The sequence below is a fragment of the Salvelinus alpinus genome, chromosome 7 (genome assembly GCF_045679555.1).
Source record: "Salvelinus alpinus chromosome 7, SLU_Salpinus.1, whole genome shotgun sequence".
NCBI lineage: Eukaryota > Metazoa > Chordata > Actinopteri > Salmoniformes > Salmonidae > Salvelinus > Salvelinus alpinus.
This window is the reverse complement of record NC_092092.1, coordinates 77,718,891-77,741,390: the sequence shown is the minus strand read 5'-3', so window position 1 is coordinate 77,741,390 and position 22,500 is coordinate 77,718,891. Positions and strand designations below refer to the sequence as shown.

Here is a 22,500-nt window from a genome sequence, read left to right as displayed (position 1 = left end):
GGCTACAGTAACCATGCATCAGAGGGGAGGGGCTACAGTAACCATGCATCAGAGGGGAGGGGCTACAGTAACCATGCATCAGAGGGGAGGGGCTACAGTAACCATGCATCAGAGGGGAGGGGCTACAGTAACCATGCATCAGAGGGGAGGGGCTACAGTAACCATGCATCAGAGGGGAGGGGCTGCAGTAACCATGCATCAGAGGGGAGGGGCTACAGTAACCATGCATCAGAGGGGAGGGGCTACAGTAACCATGCATCAGAGGGGAGGGGCTACAGTAACCATGCATCAGAGGGGAGGGGCTACAGTAACCATGCATCAGAGGGGAGGGGCTGCAGTAACCATGCATCAGAGGGGAGGGGCTACAGTAACCATGCATCAGAGGGGAGGGGCTACAGTAACCATGCATCAGAGGGGAGGGGCTACAGTAACCATGCATCAGAGGGGAGGGGCTACAGTAACCATGCATCAGAGGGGAGGGGCTACAGTAACCATGCATCAGAGGGGAGGGGCTACAGTAACCATGCATCAGAGGGGAGGGGCTACAGTAACCATGCATCAGAGGGGAGGGGCTACAGTAACCATGCATCAGAGGGGAGGGGCTACAGTAACCATGCATCAGAGGGGAGGGGCTACAGTAACCATGCATCAGAGGGGAGGGGCTACAGTAACCATGCATCAGAGGGGAGGGGCTGCAGTAACCCATGCATCAGAGGGGAGGGGCTGCAGTAACCCATGCATCAGAGGGGAGGGGCTACAGTAACCCATGCATCAGAGGGGAGGGGCTACAGTAACCCATGCATCAGAGGGGAGGGGCTACAGTAACCATGCATCAGAGGGGAGGGGCTACAGTAACCATGCATCAGAGGGGAGGGGCTACAGTAACCCATGCATCAGAGGGGAGGGGCTGCAGTAAGCCATGCATCAGAGGGGAGGGGCTGCAGTAACCATGCATCAGAGGGGAGGGGCTACAGTAAGCCATGCATCAGAGGGGAGGGGCTGCAGTAACCATGCATCAGAGGGGAGGGGCTACAGTAACCCATGCATCAGAGGGGAGGGGCTACAGTAACCATGCATCAGAGGGGAGGGGCTACAGTAAGCCATGCATCAGAGGGGAGGGGCTACAGTAACCATGCATCAGAGGGGAGGGGCTGCAGTAACCATGCATCAGAGGGGAGGGGCTACAGTAACCATGCATCAGAGGGGAGGGGCTGCAGTAACCATGCATCAGAGGGGAGGGGCTGCAGTAACCATGCATCAGAGGGGAGGGGCTGCAGTAACCATGCATCAGAGGGGAGGGGCTGCAGTAACCATGCATCAGAGGGGAGGGGCTGCAGTAACCATGCATCAGAGGGGAGGGGCTGCAGTAACCATGCATCAGAGGGGAGGGGCTACAGTAACCATGCATCAGAGGGGAGGGGCTACAGTAACCATGCATCAGAGGGGAGGGGCTACAGTAACCATGCATCAGAGGGGAGGGGCTGCAGTAACCCATGCATCAGAGGGGAGGGGCTGCAGTAACCCATGCATCAGAGGGGAGGGGCTACAGTAACCATGCATCAGAGGGGAGGGGCTACAGTAACCCATGCATCAGAGGGGAGGGGCTACAGTAACCCATGCATCAGAGGGGAGGGGCTGCAGTAACCCATGCATCAGAGGGGAGGGGCTACAGTAACCATGCATCAGAGGGGAGGGGCTACAGTAACCATGCATCAGAGGGGAGGGGCTACAGTAACCCATGCATCAGAGGGGAGGGGCTACAGTAACCATGCATCAGAGGGGAGGGGCTACAGTAACCCATGCATCAGAGGGGGGGGGCTGCAGTAACCCATGCATCAGAGGGGAGGGGCTGCAGTAACCCATGCATCAGAGGGGAGGGGCTACAGTAACCCATGCATCAGAGGGGAGGGGCTACAGTAACCCATGCATCAGAGGGGAGGGGCTGCAGTAACCCATGCATCAGAGGGGAGGGGCTACAGTAACCATGCATCAGAGGGGAGGGGCTACAGTAACCCATGCATCAGAGGGGAGGGGCTACAGTAACCATGCATCAGAGGGGAGGGGCTACAGTAACCCATGCATCAGAGGGGAGGGGCTGCAGTAACCCATGCATCAGAGGGGAGGGGCTACAGTAACCCATGCATCAGAGGGGAGGGGCTACAGTAACCCATGCATCAGAGGGGAGGGGCTACAGTAACCCATGCATCAGAGGGGAGGGGCTACAGTAAGCCATGCATCAGAGGGGAGGGGCTACAGTAAGCCATGCATCAGAGGGGAGGGGCTACAGTAACCATGCATCAGAGGGGAGGGGCTGCAGTAACCCATGCATCAGAGGGGAGGGGCTGCAGTAACCCATGCATCAGAGGGGAGGGGCTACAGTAAGCCATGCATCAGAGGGGAGGGGCTACAGTAACCCATGCATCAGAGGGGAGGGGCTACAGTAACCCATGCATCAGAGGGGAGGGGCTACAGTAACCCATGCATCAGCGGGGAGGGGCTACAGTAAGCCATGCATCAGAGGGGAGGGGCTACAGTAACCATGCATCAGAGGGGAGGGGCTACAGTAACCATGCATCAGAGGGGAGGGGCTGCAGTAACCCATGCATCAGAGGGGAGGGGCTACAGTAAGCCATGCATCAGAGGGGAGGGGCTACAGTAAGCCATGCATCAGAGGGGAGGGGCTACAGTAACCATGCATCAGATGGGAAGGGATACAGTAACCCATGCATCAGATGGGAAGGGATACAGTAAGCCATGCATCAGATGGGAAGGGATACAGTAACCCATGCATCAGAGGGGAGGGGCTACAGTAAGCCATGCATCAGAGGGGAGGGGCTACAGTAAGCCATGCATCAGAGGGGAGGGGCTACAGTAAGCCATGCATCAGAGGGGAGGGGCTACAGTAAGCCATGCATCAGAGGGGAGGGGCTACAGTAACCCATGCATCAGATGGGAAGGGATACAGTAAGCCATGCATCAGATGGGAAGGGATACAGTAACCCATGCATCAGAGGGGAGGGGCTACAGTAAGCCATGCATCAGAGGGGAGGGGCTACAGTAAGCCATGCATCAGAGGGGAGGGGCTACAGTAAGCCATGCATCAGAGGGGAGGGGCTACAGTAAGCCATGCATCAGAGGGGAGGGGCTACAGTAACCCATGCATCAGATGGGAAGGGATACAGTAAGCCATGCATCAGATGGGAAGGGATACAGTAACCCATGCATCAGAGGGGAGGGGCTACAGTAAGCCATGCATCAGAGGGGAGGGGCTACAGTAAGCCATGCATCAGAGGGGAGGGGCTACAGTAAGCCATGCATCAGAGGGGAGGGGCTACAGTAACCCATGCATCAGATGGGAAGGGATACAGTAAGCCATGCATCAGATGGGAAGGGATACAGTAACCATGCATCAGAGGGGAGGGGCTACAGTAACCCATGCATCAGAGGGGAGGGGCTACAGTAGCCCATGCATCAGAGGGGAGGGGCTACAGTAACCCATGCATCAGAGGGGAGGGGCAGGTAGTCTACACCCACTGGTAAAGACGCCAGAATAAGTTTCTGAGTGACAGAGTGAGGCCTTTGCATAGGCACTTTCTTGTGGTTTTTGTAGGACTGGAAGAAAATGCACAGAACTTATATAGAGGTATAGAAGTATAGATCACTTTCGTTTCTGCTTCGGATTCAGTTCCTCAAATAATTGTGTTATTTTCCAGTTTTCGGTTCTGTTCCCTGAACCGGATCCAACCCTTGGTAGGAACTATTTAATCTAAGACGTGACAGTGTTAGATGACTGTGAGCTTAGATCACTTCCTGGTGTGTAGTCAAACCTGCTGTGTGGGTGTTTGATTGGTTGATATTTCAAAGTTGTAGACTGCTCCAACTGGAGACCATACCTACATTATGAATTATCGAGGATAAAAAAACACATAAGGCCCAAAGGCTTGTTTCCATAGCGGTCATTTGAGTGGGTTGGTGTGAAGCCTGCTTCTTCAGACAGAGATCCAGACATCAGCCCGTCAGGATGGTTAGTAGAGACCAGAGAGACTGATTGCTTTCCTCCAGGTTGTGTAGCTGCACTCAGAGTGATGACAGAGTGATGACTGCTACAAGCCCAACAGCTCAGCTCCCCACTGCTCCCTACTGAAACCCCCCAGCTCCTATAGAATCAATCTGGTATCTACACTACAGGCTCTCTGACTGTTGAAACAATCATATCTAGTACTCACAAGAGGAGATGAGAATATCTCCATCAAAACTCTCCTGACATTCTCAAAAAGTATCCTCTTTGCACTTAACAATGGAGACCACAGAATGGTCGCATCCCAAATGGCACCATATTCCTCACATAGTGCACTACTTTTGATCAGAGCCCTAGATCCCTATGAGCCCTAGAGCCCTATGAACCCTAGAGCCCTATGAACCCTAGAGCCCTATGAACCCTAGAGCCCTATGAACCCGAGAGCCCTATGAACCCTAGAGCCCTATGAACCCTAGAGCCGTATGAGCCCTATGAACCCCTAGAGCCCTATGAACCCTAGAGCCCTATGAACCCTAGAGCCGTATGAGCCCTATGAACCCTAGAGCCCTATGAACCCTAGAGCCCTATGAGCCTTATGAGCCCTAGAGCCCTATGAACCCTATGAGCCCTAGAGCCCTATGAACCATATGATCCCTAGAGCCCTATGAACCCTAGAGCCCTATGAACCCTAGAGCCCTATGAACCCTATGAGCCCTAGAGCCCTATGAACCCTAGAGCCCTATGAACCCTAGAGCCCTATGAACCCTAGAGCCCTATGAACCCTATGAGCCCTAGAGCCCTATGAACCCTAGAGCCCTATGAACCCTAGAGCCGTATGAGCCCTATGAACCCTAGAGCCCTATGAACCCTAGAGCCCTATGAGTCCTAGAGCCCTATGAACCCTATGAGCCCTAGAGCCCTATGAGCCCTAGAGCCCTATGAGCCCTATGAACCCTAGAGCCCTATGAACCCTATGAGCCCTAGAGCCGTATGAGCCCTATGAACCCTAGAGCCCTATGAACCCTAGAGCCCTATGAGCCTTATGAGCCCTAGAGCCCTATGAGCCCTAGAGCCCTATGAACCATATGATCCCTAGAGCCCTATGAACCCTAGAGCCCTATGAACCCTAGAGCCCTATGAGCCCTATGAACCCTATGAGCCCTAGAGCCCTATGAACCCTAGAGCCCTATGAACCCTAGAGCCCTATGAACCCTAGAGCCCTATGAGCCCTATGAACCCTATGAGCCCTAGAGCCCTATGAACCCTAGAGCCCTATGAACCCTAGAGCCGTATGAGCCCTATGAACCCTAGAGCCCTATGAACCCTAGAGCCCTATGAGTCCTAGAGCCCTATGAACCCTATGAGCCCTAGAGCCCTATGAGCCCTAGAGCCCTATGAACCCTAGAGCCCTATGAACCCTATGAGCCCTATGAGTCCTAGAGCCCTATGAGCCCTATGAGTCCTAGAGCCCTATGAGTCCTAGAGCCCTATGAGTCCTAGAGCCCTATGAGTCCTAGAGCCCTATGAGTCCTAGAGCCCTATGAGTCCTAGAGCCCTATGAGTCCTAGAGCCCTATGAGTCCTAGAGCCCTATGAGTCCTAGAGCCCTATGAGTCCTAGAGCCCTATGAGCCCTAGAGCCCTATGAGTCCTAGAGCCCTATGAGTCCTAGAGCCCTATGAGTCCTAGAGCCCTAGAGCCCTATGAGTCCTAGAGCCCTATGAGTCCTAGAGCCCTATGAGTCCTAGAGCCCTATGAGTCCTAGAGCCCTATGAGCCCTAGAGCCCTATGAGTCCTAGAGCCCTATGAGTCCTAGAGCCCTATGAGCCCTATGAGCCCTATGAGTCCTAGAGCCCTATGAGCCCTAGAGCCCTATGAGTCCTAGAGCCCTATGAGTCCTAGAGCCCTATGAGCCCTAGAGTCCTAGAGCCCTATGAGTCCTAGAGCCCTATGAGTCCTAGAGTCGTATGAGCCCTAAGGGTCCAATTTGAAACAACTCTGGTTGAAGCCTCTTAGTTTTAACAGACATCTGTATTTGCAAACCTTATATACCCATTATCTGAAGCAGTGTGTGTCTTTTCTGATGTGACGTGGGATTTGACTGACTGCCTTCCAGACACTATACTCCCCCAATTAACGCCCCACAGCCCTGGTGTCTAACCCCTCACAGCCAGACAGAGAGAGAGAGAGAGAGAGAGAGAGGGAGGGAGGGAGGTAGACAGAGAGGGAGAAAGAGACCGAGAGAGACAGAGATAGAGACAGCAAGATAGAGAGAGATACAGATAGGGAGACAAAGAAAGAGAGTATCAGAGAGAGAGAGACAGACATAGAATCACTTTGGGTCATGACCATGAAGACCCAGACCCCGACAGACACTGACAGATCATAGAGGAGAGAGCGGGGGGGTGACAGGCCCAGACAAACAATGACAGGTCATAGAGGAGAGAGAGGGGGGTGACAGGCCCAGACAGACAATGACAGGTCATAGAGGAGAGAGAGGGGGGTGACAGGCCCAGACAGAAAATGACAGGTCATAGAGGAGAGAGAGGGGGGTGACAGGCCCCGACAGACACTGACAGGTCATATAGGAGAGAGGGGGGGTGACAGGCCCAGACAGACACTGACAGGTCATAGAGGAGAGAGAGGGGGGTGACAGGCCCCGACAGACACTGACAGGTCATAGAGGAGAGAGAGGGGGGTGACAGGCCCCGACAGACACTGACAGGTCATAGAGGAGAGAGGGGGGGGTGACAGGCCCCGACAGACACTGACAGGTCATAGAGGAGAGAGAGGGGGGTGACAGGCCCCGACAGACAATGACAGGTCATAGAGGAGAGAGAGGGGGGTGACAGGCCCCGACAGACAATGACAGGTCATAGAGGAGAGAGCGGGGGGGTGACAGGCCCAGACAGAAAATGACAGGTCATATAGGAGAGAGGGGGGGGGGGGGTGACAGGCCCAGACAAACAATGACAGGTCATAGAGGAGAGAGTGGGCTGGTATTAGGGGTGACGGCAGGTGACGGTGGTGAGAGAGGTCAGTACCCTGCTACACAAGAACAAACACGCACGCACAAACACACACATACACGAACACAGACTTTACTGTCACAGCACTACCCTGCTACACTATACACTTCCCTGCTACACTATACACTTCCCTGCTACACTATACACTTCCCTGCTACACTATACACTACCCTGCTACACTATACACTACCCTGCTACACTATACACTACCCTGCTACACTATACACTACCCTGCTACACTATACACTACCCTGCTACACTATACACTACCCTGCTACACTATGCACTACCCTGTTACACTATACACTACCCTGTTACACTATACACTACCCTGCTACACTATACACTACCCTGTTAAACTATACACTACCCTGCTACACTATACACTACCCTGTTACACTATACACTACCCTGTTTCACTATACACTATACACTACCCTGTTACACTATACACTACCCTGTTACACTATACACTACCCTGCTACACTATATACTACCCTGTTACACTATACACTACACTGTTACACTATACACTACCCTGTTACACTATAAACTACACTGTTACACTATGCACTACCCTGTTACACTATACACTACCCTGTTACACTATACACTACACTGTTACACTATACTGTTACACTATACACTACCCTGTTACACTATACACTACCCTGTTTCACTATACACTATACACTACCCTGCTACACTATACACTACCCTGTTACACTATACACTACCCTGCTACACTATACACTACACTGTTACACTATACACTACCCTGTTACACTATACACTACCCTGTTACACTATACACTACCCTGTTACACTATACACTACCCTGCTACACTATACACTACCCTGCTACACTATACACTACACTGTTACACTATACACTACCCTGTTACACTATACACTACCCTGTTACACTATACACTACCCTGTTACACTATACACTACCCTGTTACACTATACACTACCCTGTTACACTTTACACTACCCTGTTACACTATACACTACCCTGTTACACTATACACTACCCTGTTGCACTATACACTACCCTGTTACACCATACACTACCCTGTTACACTATACACTACCCTGTTACACTTTACACTACCCTGTTACACTATACACTACCCTGTTACACTTTACACTACCCTGTTACACTATACACTACCCTGTTACACTTTACACTACCCTGTTACACTATACACTACCCTATGGGCCCTGGTCAAATGTAGTGCACGAAATAGAAAACCATTCAGCTGGTTACCAACGATCTCCTACCTGTACACCAACCAGTATATCTCCTACCTGTACTCCAACCAGTATATCTCCTACCTGTACTCCAACCAGTAGGTCTCCTACCTGTACTCCAACCAGTATATCTCCTACCTGTACACCAACCAGTATATCTCCTACCTGTACTCCAACCAGTATATCTCCTACCTGTACACCAACCAGTATATCTCCTACCTGTACACCAACCAGTATATCTCCTACCTGTACTCCAACCAGTAGGTCTCCTACCTGTACACCAACCAGTAGGACTCCTACCTGTACTCCAACCAATAGGTCTCCTACCTATACACCAACCAGTATATCTCCTACCTGTACTCCAACCAGTATGTCTCCTACCTGTACACCAACCAGTATTTATCCTACATGTACTCCAACCAGTAGGCCTCCCACCTGTATCATGTGTCTCTAGCCTATCCTGAAGTAAAGCCAAGGTCCTCCCATGGACCAAAGTAGTATTTTATAATCCCAACTATAGTCAGACAGGCGTGGTGAACCCGTAGAAGGACATATGGACAGTCATTTTACAGTCATAATGCAGATGACTGAATAATAAATAATTAGCAGTGGTATAGCAGAATAGGACATTAGATAACTGCAGTGACAGGTAACATTGGTTTCACTTAAGCAGGGATATAGCATAGATCTGCATTGGCAGAGAGCACTGAGAATGCTTCAAAACATCGTGTTGACTTAGAATCATCACTATAGTATAGATCTGCATTGGCAGAGAGCACTGAGAATGCTTCAAAACATCGTGTTGACTTAGAATCATCACTATAGCATAGATCTGCATTGGCAGAGAGCACTGAGAATGCTTCAAAACATCGTGTTGACTTAGAATCATCACTATAGTATAGATCTGCATTGGCAGAGAGCACTGAGAATGCTTCAAAACATCGTGTTGACTTAGAATCATCACTATAGTATAGATCTGCATTGGCAGAGAGCACTGAGAATGCTTCAAAACATCGTGTTGACTTAGAATCATCACTATAGTATAGATCTGCATTGGCAGAGAGCACTGAGAATGCTTCAAAACATCGTGTTGACTTAGAATCATCACTATAGCATAGATCTGCATTGGCAGAGAGCACTGAGAATGCTTCAAAACATCGTGTTGACTTAGAATCATCACTATAGTATATAGCTGCAGTGGTATACAGATGTAGGATCTTAATTTGATCCAGTTTGCTACAGCAGGAAAATAATCCTGCAGCAACAAGAAATGTTAATTATTACGTAGATCATAATTAAAGGTTTTTTATACAGTAGGTGATGATACATTTTTGTTAGGATAAATCATGTCTGACATTTTAAAGTGGAAATGACAAACTGTGGAATCCTTTTTAAACCTTGAATACACAAACATTTTCATTTCCTGCTGTCCAGGAAAATTCTCTGCGACATCAGATGGATCAAATTAAGAGAGTCCACCTGTAGTGCAGAGAAAGGCCTGCGCAGGCCTGGAATATTATGACTCATTTCTGAGTGTTTATGCAGTTCACATAACCCACTTCTTTACCCTAAACCCAGGTAGCTGGATGTGGGAGGCTTTACATTAGACCTGCTGTCTGCTACTCTGCTACACCAGAGGAATGACAGTAGATTTAGGCTTCACCTCCAGTAATCTATAAGGAATGACAGTAGATTTAGGCTTCACCTCTAGTAATCTATAAGGAATGACAGATTTAGGCTTCACCTCTAGTAATCTATAAGGAATAACAGTAGATTTAGGCTTCACCTCTAGTAATCTATAAGGAATGACAGTAGATTTAGGCTTCACCTCTAGTAATCTATAAGGAATGACAGTAGATTTAGGCTTCACCTCTAGTAATCTATAAGGAATGACAGTAGATTTAGGCTTCACCTCTAGTAATCTATAAGGAATGACAGTAGATTTAGGCTTCACCTCCAGTAATCTATAAGGAATGACAGTAGATTTAGGCTTCACCTCTAGTAATCTATAAGGAATGACAGTAGATTTAGGCTTCACCTCCAGTAATCTATAAGGAATGGCAGTAGATTTAGGCTTCACCTCTAGTAATCTATAAGGAATGACAGTAGATTTAGGCTTCACCTCTAGTAATCTATAAGGAATGACAGTAGATTTAGGCTTCACCTCTAGTAATCTATAAGGAATGACAGTAGATTTAGGCTTCACCTCTAGTAATCTATAAGGAATGACAGTAGATTTAGGCTTCACCTCTAGTAATCTATAAGGAATGACAGTAGATTTAGGCTTCACCTCCAGTAATCTATAAGGAATGACAGTAGATTTAGGCTTCACCTCTAGTAATCTATAAGGAATGACAGTAGATTTAGGCTTCACCTCTAGTAATCTATAAGGAATGACAGTAGATTTAGGCTTCACCTCTAGTAATCTATAATGGAATGACAGTAGATTTAGGCTTCACCTCTAGTAATCTATAAGGAATGACAGTAGATTTAGGCTTCACCTCTAGTAATCTATAAGGAATGACAGCAGATTTAGGCTTCACCTCCAGTAATCTATAAGGAATGACAGTAGATTTAGGCTTCACCTCTAGTAATCTATAAGGAATGACAGTAGATTTAGGCTTCACCTCTAGTAATCTATAAGGAATGACAGTAGATTTAGGCTTCACCTCCAGTAATCTATAAGGAATGACAGTAGATTTAGGCTTCACCTCTAGTAATCTATAAGGAATGACAGTAGATTTAGGCTTCACCTCTAGTAATCTATAAGGAATGGCAGTAGATTTAGGCTTCACCTCTAGGAATCTATAAGGAATGACAGTAGATTTAGGCTTCACCTCTAGTAATCTATAAGGAATGACAGTAGATTTAGGCTTCACCTCCAGTAATCTATAAGGAATGACAGCAGATTTAGGCTTCACCTCTAGTAATCTATAAGGAATGACAGTAGATTTAGGCTTCACCTCTAGTAATCTATAAGGAATGACAGTAGATTTAGGCTTCACCTCTAGTAATCTATAAGGAATGACAGTAGATTTAGGCTTCACCTCCAGTAATCTATAAGGAATGACAGCAGATTTAGGCTTCACCTCTAGTAATCTATAAGGAATGACAGTAGATTTAGGCTTCACCTCTAGTAATCTATAAGGAATGACAGTAGATTTAGGCTTCACCTCTAGGAATCTATAATGAATGACAGTAGATTTAGGCTTCACCTCTAGTAATCTATAAGGAATGACAGTAGATTTAGGCTTCACCTCTAGTAATCTATAAGGAATGACAGTAGATTTAGGCTTCACCTCTAGGAATCTATAATGAATGACAGTAGATTTAGGCTTCACCTCTAGGAATCTATAAGGAATGACAGTAGATTTAGGCTTCACCTCCAGTAATCTATAATGAATGACAGTAGATTTAGGCTTCACCTCTAGGAATCTATAAGGAATGACAGTAGATTTAGGCTTCACCTCCAGTAATCTATAAGGAATGACAGTAGATTTAGGCTTCACCTCTAGTAATCTATAAGGAATGACAGTAGATTTAGGCTTCACCTCCAGTAATCTATAAGGAATGACAGTAGATTTTGGCTTCACCTCTAGTAATCTATAATGAATGACAGTAGATTTTGGCTTCACCTCTAGTAATCTATAAGGAATGACAGTAGATTTAGGCTTCACCTCCAGTAATCTATAAGGAATGACAGTAGATTTAGGCTTCACCTCCAGTAATCTATAAGGAATGACAGCAGATTTAGGCTTCACCTCTAGTAATCTATAAGGAATGACAGTAGATTTAGGCTTCACCTCTAGTAATCTATAAGGAATGACAGTAGATTTAGGCTTCACCTCTAGTAATCTATAAGGAATGACAGTAGATTTAGGCTTCACCTCTAGTAATCTATAAGGAATGACAGTAGATTTAGGCTTCACCTCTAGTAATCTATAAGGAATGACAGTAGATTTAGGCTTCACCTCTAGTAATCTATAAGGAATGACAGTAGATTTAGGCTTCACCTCCAGTAATCTATAAGGAATGACAGTAGATTTAGGCTTCACCTCCAGTAATCTATAAGGAATGACAGTAGATTTAGGCTTCACCTCTAGTAATCTATAAGGAATGACAGTAGATTTAGGCTTCACCTCTAGTAATCTATAAGGAATGGCAGTAGATTTAGGCTTCACCTCTAGTAATCTATAAAGAATGACAGTAGATTTAGGCTTCACCTCCAGTAATCTATAAGGAATGGCAGTAGATTTAGGCTTCACCTCTAGGAATCTATAAGGAATGACAGTAGATTTAGGCTTCACCTCTAGTAATCTATAAAGAATGACAGTAGATTTAGGCTTCACCTCCAGTAATCTATAAGGAATGGCAGTAGATTTAGGCTTCACCTCTAGGAATCTATAAGGAATGACAGTAGATTTAAGCTTCACCTCTAGGAATCTATAAGGAATGACAGTAGATTTAGGCTTCACCTCTAGTAATCTATAAGGAATGACAGCAGATTTAGGCTTCACCTCTAGTAATCTATAATGAATGACAGTAGATTTAGGCTTCACCTCTAGTAATCTATAAGGAATGACAGTAGATTTAGGCTTCACCTCCAGTAATCTATAAGGAATGACAGCAGATTTAGGCTTCACCTCTAGTAATCTATAAGGAATGACAGTAGATTTAGGCTTCACCTCCAGTAATCTATAAGGAATGACAGCAGATTTAGGCTTCACCTCTAGTAATCTATAAGGAATGACAGTAGATTTAGGCCTCACCTCCAGTAATCTATAAGGAATGACAGTAGATTTAGGCTTCACCTCCAGTAATCTATAAGGAATGACAGTAGATTTAGGCTTCACCTCTAGTAATCTATAAGGAATGACAGTAGATTTAGGCTTCACCTCCAGTAATCTATAAGGAATGGCAGTAGATTTAGGCTTCACCTCTAGTAATCTATAAGGAATGACAGTAGATTTAGGCTTCACCTCCAGTAATCTATAAGGAATGACAGCAGATTTAGGCTTCACCTCTAGTAATCTATAAGGAATGACAGTAGATTTAGGCTTCACCTCTAGTAATCTATAAGGAATGACAGTAGATTTAGGCTTCACCTCCAGTAATCTATAAGGCTGATTTTATTAGTGGGTAAATTAAACACTTCCTAAAGTGAATAGGTTTGTGCTTTTACCTGCTATAAGCACATATAAGCATTATAATGTGTTTCTGAAATGTTCCTACTTGACTGTTTATACACTGATAGTGGGGGGAGAAGGGGGGTGGGGGTGGGCGGTCGGACAAAGGGTATGTTGCTAACAGAAATAGAATGTGAATAATAGAATTCAATCTAATTCTATGGTTGCTATGCTAACCTGTGTTTTCTCTGTTTCAGATTGGCTACTGGAACGAGTACCAGCGATTAGTAAATGTGTTAGAACAACAGGTGGTCGCCAACGAGTCTTCTTCTGTGGAAAACCGAACGATTGTGGTCACTACTATTATGGTACACTTTCCATGGCAACTTTGAAATGTGTTCACCACAACGTATTCTGCCAGTCAGGGCCGTGGGCGGCGGTGTTGATGCCTAACCGGTTGATACAGTCTGTCCTGGGCTGGGCAGAACCACATCTTTTTTGTGTTTGCCTTGCATCCACTCACTACACGTTGAAACAGTCGATCCCTCTGTAAGGAGAAGAGAGTGTTTCAACTGTATCCGTGTGGGTGACAAAGCATTTAGAATTCTCATACTTCAGTGGCCTGTCGTAGCAGTGACATCACAATATTGGTATTATATGATACATGAGTAAGTGGGTAAATGGGTTGAGTTGACTCCATCTAATAGAAAACACATACAAACCAACATCCGCCATCCGTACGTAAGTAGAACCTGTCTTGTCTGTCCTCATCAAGTAAATGGTTCAATGACAATCTGGGATAGGAGGGGGAAATGATGATGATGATGATGGTGTTAATGATACTGCAATGGCTTCTCAAGGACAAAGCAAAATACAGCACATTTGAGAGAGGATAAGAACGATAATATTTGCAGAGCTTTCGGAAAGTATTCAGACCCCTTGACTTTTTCCATATTTTGTTATGTTACAGTCTTCTTCTAAAATTAATTAAATAAATGTGTTTCCACATCGATCTACACACAAATACCCCATAATGACAGAGTGAAAATTGTTTTTTTGTTTAAAAAAAATAAAAAACTGAATTACCTTATATAAGTATTCAGACCCTTTGCTATGAGACTCCAAATTTAGCTCAGGGGTATACAGTTTCCATTGATCAGCCTTGAGATGTTTCTACAACTTAATTGGAGTCCACCTGTGATAAATTCATTTGATTGGGCATTATTTGGAAAGGCACACTCCTGTCTATATAAGGTCCCACAGTTGACAGGGCATGTCATAGCAAAAACCAAGTCATGAGGTCTAAGGAATTGTCAGTAGAGCTCCGAGACAGGATTGTGTTGAGGCACAGATCTGGGGAAGGGTACCAAAACATTTCTGCAGCATTGCAGGTCAGCAAGAACACAGTGGCCTCCATCATTCTTAAATGGAAGAAGTTTGGAACCACCAAGACTCTTCCTAGAGCTGGTCGCCAGGCCAAACTGAGCAATCAGGAGGGAGGGCCTTGGTCAGGGAGGTGACCAAGAACCCGATGGTCACTCTGACAAAGCTCCAGAGTTCCGCTGTGGAGATTGGAGAACATTCCAGAAAGACACCCATTCTGCAGCACTCCACCAATCAGGCCTTTATGGTAGAGTGGCCAGATGGAACCCACTCCTCAGTAAAAGGCACATGACAGCCTGCTTGGAGTTTACCAAAAGGAACCTAAAGGACTCTCAGATCATGAGAAACAAGATTTTCTGGTCTGATGAAACCAAGATTGAACTCTTTGGCCTGAATGCCAAATGTCACGTCTGGAGGAAACCTGGCACCATCCCTATGGTGAAGCATGGTGGTGGCAGCATCATTCTGTGGGGATGTTTTTCAGCGGCCGGGACTGGGAGATTAGTCAGGATCAAGGGAAAGATTAAAGGAGCAAAGTACAGAGAGATCCTTGATGAAAACCTGATCCAGAGTAGTCACACCTCAGATTGGGGCGAAGGTTCACCTTCCAACAGGACAACAAGCCTAAGCACACAGCCAAAACAACACAGGAGTGGCTTCAGGACAAGTCTCTGAATGTCCTTGAGTGGCCCAGCTAGAGCCAGGACTTGAACCTGATCAAACATCTCTGGAGAGACCTGAAAATAGCTGTGTAGCAATGCTCCCCATCCAACCTGACAGGTCGAGAGGTTCTGCAGAGGAGAATGGGAGAAACTCCTCAAATACAAGTGTGCCAAGCTTGTAGCGTCATTCCCAAGAAGACTTGAGGCTGTAATCGCTGCCAAAGGTGCTTCAACAAAGTACTGAGTAAAGGGTCTGAATACTTACGTAAATGTAATATTTCATTTTTTATTTATTTTTGCAAACATTTCTAAAAACCTGTTTTTTGCTTTGTCATTCTGGGGTATTGTGATGAGGGGGGAAAAAACAATTGTATCCATTTTAGAATAAGACTGTGTTGGGTTCTGAATGTATGAAATATACTTGTTCATGTCACTGAGGGAGAGAGAGGAACGTGTAACGTTTACATCCTGTCCGGATATATCATTGTTTGCCATCAGGGATCCTATGGGACGAAACAAGACACAGTCTATATGACAGCCGTGAGTTGGGGAGGAGTTGGCACTTTGGGGCAGAGGTCAGGTCAGATACAGTGAGGAAGAACAGATATCACTAAGGTTCTGTCTAGCGACAGAGATGCATAGGAGAAAGGGTTAAATATCAGTGCTTGTGTGAATATATATTTTTGTCTTCTGAAGCTGTATTGACCCAGTGGGTTGAATAAAATTGGTTTGAGCTTTGTTAAGCATCCAGGAGTTTTAATATGTTCATTTAGAACCTAAGAGCTGCAACATAACAACATGTGGAAAAAGTCAAGCGGTCTGAATACTTTCCGAATGCACTGTATATATATATATATTTTTTTTTTTTTAAATCTATTTTATTTTGTTCTTCTGAGGGCTGGTTCTGTGTTGAATATATATTTATTGAATATATTTTGTTTTGTTCCTCTGAGGGCTGGTTCTGTGTTGAATATATATATATATGTATATATATTGAATATATTTTGTTTTGTTCCTCTGAGGGCTGGTTCTGTGTATAGCTTCCAGTGGGTTGTTTTGGCAGGAAGGAGATAGTTTTGCTTCGATTTCCTGGCAGCAGTGTTGACTGCAATGGGAATTATTCCTTTCACACTACTATTTTACCATATTTGCTCATTATTTTATATTTTACTTTCCCTCCCTGAATGCAAAAATATTTAGGGGGCTGTAAATATCAAATCAAATCAAATTGTATTAGTCACATGCGTCGAATACAACAGGTCTGTAGACCTTACAGTGAAATGCTTACTTACGAGCCCCTAAACAACAATGCAGTTCGAATAAGAAATAAAAGTAACAAGTGATTAAAGAGCAACAGCAAAATAACAATAGTGAGACTATATACAGGGGGGTACCAATACAGAGTCAAGGTTAGTCGAGGTAATATGTACATGTAGGTAGAGTTATTAAAGTCAATCAATCAATCAAATGTATTTATAAAGCCCTTCTTACATCAGCTGATGTCACAAAGTGCTGTACAGAAACCCAGTGTAAAAGAGAAGGGGGTGCAATGTAAATAGTCTGGGTAGCGATTTGATTAGATGTTCAGGAGTCTTATGGCTTGGGGGTAGAAGCTGTTTAGAAGCCTCTTGGACCTAGACTTGGCACTCCGGTACCGCTTGCCATGCGGTAGCAGAGATAACTGTTTATGACTAGGGTGACTGGAGAATTTTTAGGGCCTTCCTCTGACTCCGCCTGGCATAGATGTCGTGAATGGCAGGAAGCTTGGCCCCAGTGATGTACTGGGCCATACACACTACCCTCTGTCGTGCCCTGCGGTCGGAGGCCGAGCAGTTGCCATACCAGGCACTGATGCAACCAGTCAGGATGCTCTCGATGGTGCAGCTGTAGAACCCTTTGAGGATCTGAGAACACATGCCAAATCATTTCAGTCCCCTGAAGGGGAATAGGTTTTGTTGTGCCCTCTTCACGACTGTCTTGGTTGTGCTTGGGACCATGTTAGTTTGTTGGTGATGTGGACACCAAGGAACTTGAAGCTCTCAACCTGCTCCACTACAGCCCCGTCGATGAGAATGGGGGCGTGTTCGGTCCTCTTTTTCCTGTAGTCCACAATCATATCTTTTGTCTTGATCACGTTGAGGGAGAGGTTGTTGTCCTAGCACCACACGGCTAGGTCTCTGACCTCCTCCCTATAGGCTGTCTCGTCGTTGTCAGTGATCAGGCCTACCACTGTTGTGTCATCGGCAAACTTAATGATTGTGTTGGAGTCATGCCTGGCCATGCAGTCATGAGCGAACAGGGAATACAGGAGGGGACTGGGCACGCACCCTTGAGGGGCCCCTGTGTTGAGGAGCAGTGTGGCGAATGTGTTGTTACCTACCCTTACCACCTGGGGGCGGCCCGTCAGGAAGTCCAGGATCCAGTTGCAGAGGGACGTGTTTAGTCCCAGGGTCCTTAACTTATTGATGAGCTTTGAGGGCACTATGGTGTTGAACGCTGAGCTGTAGTCAATGAATTGCATTTGCACATAGGTGTTCCTTTTGTCCAGGTGGGAAAGGGCGGTGTGGAGTGCAATTGAGATTGCATCATCTGTGGATATGTTAGGGCGGTATGTTAATTGGAGTGGGTGTAGAGTTTCTGGGATAATGGTGTTGATGTGATACATGACCAGCCTTTCAAAGCAATTCATGGTTACAGACGTAAGTGCTATGGGTCGATAGTAATTTAGGCAGGTTACCTTAGTGTTCTTGGGCACAAGGACTATGGTGGTCTGCTTAAAACATGTTGGTATTACAGACTTGGACAGGGAGGTTGAAAATGTCAGTGAAGACACTTGCCAGTTGGTCAGCGCATGCTCGCAGTACACGTCCTGGTATTCCATCTGGCCCTGTGTTGTTGTGAATGTTGACCTGTTTAAAGGTCTTACTCACATCGGCTGCGGAGAGCGTGATCACATAGTCTTCCGGAACAGCTGGTGCTCTCATGCATGTTTCAGTGTTATTTGCCTTGAAGCGAGCATAGAAGTAGTTTAGCTCATCTGGTAGGCTCGTGTCACTGGGCAGCTCTCGGCTGTGCTTCCCTTTGTAGTCTGTAATGGTTTGCAAGCCCTGCCACATCCAACGAGCATCAGAGCCGGTGTAGTACGGTTCGATCTTAGTCCTGTATTGAAGCTTTGCCTGTTTGATGGTTCGTCGGAGGGCATAGCGGGATTTATTATAAGCTTCCGGGTTAACTGCCCCTGAACAAGGCAGTTAACCCACTGTTCCTAGGCCATCATTGAAAGTAAGAATTTGTTCTTAACTGACTTGCTTACTTAAATAAAGGTTAAAAAAAAGAGTCCCGCTCCTTGAAAGCCGCAGCTCTAGCCTTTAGCTCAGTGCGGATGTTGCCTGTAAGCCATGGCTTCTGTTTGGGGTTTGTACGTACGGTCATTGTGGGGGCGACGTCATCAATGCACTTATTGATGAAGCCAATGACTGATGTGGTCTACTCCTCAATACCATCGGAAGAATCCCAGAACATATTCCAGTCTATGATAGCAAAACAGTCCTGTAGTTTTGCATCTGCTTCATCTGATCACTTTTTTATTGATTGAGTCACTGGTGCTTCCTGCTTTAATTTTAGCTGGTAAGCAGGAATCAGGAGGATAGAATTATGGTCAGATTTGCCAAATGGAGGGCGAGGGAGAGCTTTGTATGCATCTCTGTGTGTGGAGTAAATGTGGTCCAGAGTTATTTTCCCTCTGGTTGCACATGTGACATGCTGATAGAAATTTGGTAAGACCGATTTAAGTTTCCCTGCATTAAAGTCCCCGGCCACTAGGAGCGCCGCCTCTGTGTGAGCGTTTTCCTGTTTGCTTATGGTGGAATACAGCTCATTGAGTGTGGTCTTAGTGCCAGCCTCAGTCTGTGGTGGTATGTAGACAGCTACGAGAAATACAGATGAAAACTCTCCAGGTAGATAGTGTGGTCTACAGCTTATCATGCGATACTCTACCTCAGGCAAGCAAAACCTCGAGACTTTGCCATATATCGTAACGATCTTGTCCTATAAACAACCTCTGAATAGTAAAGAAACACTCTTGAAAAGGAAAACATTTGAAAAGTGATGAAGGTCCTAAGAGTTCAGGGATAAGTATTCCTTCCTACACAATTACCTTCAATCTATATTCTGAAAGGTCTCTCTCTCTCTTCTCTTTCTCTCTCTATCTCTCTCTCGCTCTTTCTCGCTCGCTCTCTCTCTCTCTCTCCCTCTAAAAAGGAAGCATTTAAAGGTTTCAGAATGGATAACAGCATCAGTAGATAAACATTCTGTTAACTCAGGGGGGGCATTTACAATCATGCAAGGGTGAAGAGGATATATGTTCAGCACAGAACAAACAAGCCATTGCTTCTCCGCTTGCATCCCTCTAATTATGTGTTGTCTCTAATGGAGTCGTCCGCTCTGTGTGAGCAGCAGCTCTTCTTTTGTTGGGTAATGATGAAACCATAACAACAAGCTGTACCACCTCCAGTGTTTGAAAATGGTGGGGTTAAAAGCACGCTCCGCTCTGCTGGCGGTGTTCGTCTTTTAAATATTTATTTATTTTACTTACAAGATACATTTTTTATTTGCATTTTGGGATTATAATGAAAATGGCTCCCTTTTTTCTTTTAGTTTTTTTGTTGTTGCAATGACTATTACCAAAGGCTTCCCCCTTTGCTCATTGATTGGTGCAATGTGCTTGTTGATGATTATGTTGAGATATCAATGTAGTCACTTCCCTCTCCAGGTCACGGCCATTTACTTTATGAACCTCCACCCCCATCCCACTGTGAGCTAACCCACTCCCAGCCTACCAACACCCCCATCCCACTGTGAGCTAACCCACTCCCAGCCTACCAACACCCCCATCCCACTGTGAGCTAACCCACTCCCAGCCTACCAACACCCCCATCCCACTGTGAGCTAACCCACTCCCAGCCTACCAACACCCCCATCCCACTGTGAGCTAACCCACTCCCAGCCTACCAACAACCCCATCCCACTGTGAGCTAACCCACTCCCAGCCTACCAACACCCCCATCCCACTGTGAGCTAACCCACTCCCAGGCTACCAACACCCCCATCCCACTGTGAGCTAACCCACTCCCAGCCTACCAACACCCCCATCCCACTGTGAGCTAACCCACTCCCAGCCTACCAACACCCCCATCCCACTGTGAGCTAACCCACTCCCAACCTACCAACACCCCCATCCCACTGTGAGCTAACCCACTCTCAGCCTACCAACACCCCCATCCCACTGTGAGCTAACCCACTCCCAGCCTACCAACACCCCCATCCCACTGTGAGCTAACCCACTCCCAGTCTACCAACACCCCCATCCCACTGTGAGCTAACCCACTCCCAGCCTACCAACACCCCCATCCCACTGTGAGCTAACCCACTCCCAGCCTACCAACACACCCAGCTCCTGTTGAACCCACTCCCAGTCTACCAACACACCCAGCTCACTGTGTGCTAACCCACTCCCAGCCTACCAACACACCCAGCTCACTGTGTGCTAACCCACTCCCAGCCTACCAACACACCCAGCTCACTGTGTGCTAACCCACTCCCAGCCTACCAACACACCCAGCTCCTGTTGAACCCACTCCCAGCCTACCAACACCCCCATCCCACTGTGAGCTAACCCACTCCCAGCCTACCAACACACCCAGCTCCTGTTGAACCCACTCACAGCCTACCAACACCCCCATCCCACTGTGAGCTAACCCACTCCCAGCCTACCAACACCCCCATCCCACTGTGAGCTAACCCACTCCCAGCCTACCAACACCCCCATCCCACTGTGAGCTAACCCACTCCCAGCCTACCAACAACCCCATCCCACTGTGAGCTAACCCACTCCCAGCCTACCAACACCCCCATCCCACTGTGAGCTAACCCACTCCCAGCCTACCAACACCCCCATCCCACTGTGAGCTAACCCACTCCCAGCCTACCAACACCCCCATCCCACTGTGAGCTAACCAACTCTCAGCCTACCAACACCCCCATCCCACTGTGAGCTAACCCACTCCCAGCCTACCAACACCCCCATCCCACTGTGAGCTAACCCACTCCCAGTCTACCAACACCCCCATCCCACTGTGAGCTAACCCACTCCCAGCCTACCAACACCCCCATCCCACTGTGAGCTAACCCACTCCCAGCCTACCAACACCCCCATCCCACTGTGAGCTAACCCACTCCCAGCCTACCAACACCCCCATCCCACTGTGAGCTAACCCACTCCCAGCCTACCAACACCCCCATCCCACTGTGAGCTAACCCACTCCCAGCCTACCAACACCCCCATCCCACTGTGAGCTAACCCACTCCCAGCCTACCAACACCCCCATCCCACTGTGAGCTAACCCACTCCCAGCCTACCAACACCCCCATCCCACTGTGAGCTAACCCACTCCCAGCCTACCAACACTCCCATCCCACTGTGAGCTAACCCACTCCCAGCCTACCAACACCCCCATCCCACTGTGAGCTAACCCACTCCCAGCCTACCAACACCCCCATCCCACTGTGAGCTAACCCACTCCCAGCCTACCAACACCCCCATCCCACTGTGAGCTAACCCACTCCCAGCCTACCAACACCCCCATCCCACTGTGAGCTAACCCACTCCCAGCCTACCAACACCCCCATCCCACTGTGAGCTAACCCACTCCCAGCCTACCAACACACCCAGCTCCTGTTGAACCCACTCCCAGCCTACCAACACCCCCATCCCACTGTGAGCTAACCCACTCCCAGCCTACCAACACCCCCATCCCACTGTGAGCTAACCCACTCCCAGCCTACCAACACACCCAGCTCCTGTTGAACCCACTCCCAGCCTACCAACACCCCCATCCCACTGTGAGCTAACCCACTCCCAGCCTACCAACACCCCCATCCCACTGTGAGCTAACCCACTCCCAGCCTACCAACACACCCATCCCACTGTGGGCTAACCCACTCCCAGCCTACCAACACCCCCATCCCA

The 22,500-nt window shown here is 47.2% G+C and overlaps 1 protein-coding gene across 1 annotated transcript in view; it reads left to right on the top strand.

The window, feature by feature from the left end:
* LOC139581940 (glutamate receptor 3-like) overlaps window positions 1-22,500 on the top strand; it is a 178,474-nt gene that overhangs the window by 102,508 nt on the left and 53,466 nt on the right. The window contains exon 8 of the mRNA XM_071412131.1: window positions 13,686-13,796. Within this exon, the coding sequence (XP_071268232.1) occupies window positions 13,686-13,796 (111 nt within the window). The remainder of the gene's footprint in view (window positions 1-13,685; window positions 13,797-22,500) is intronic.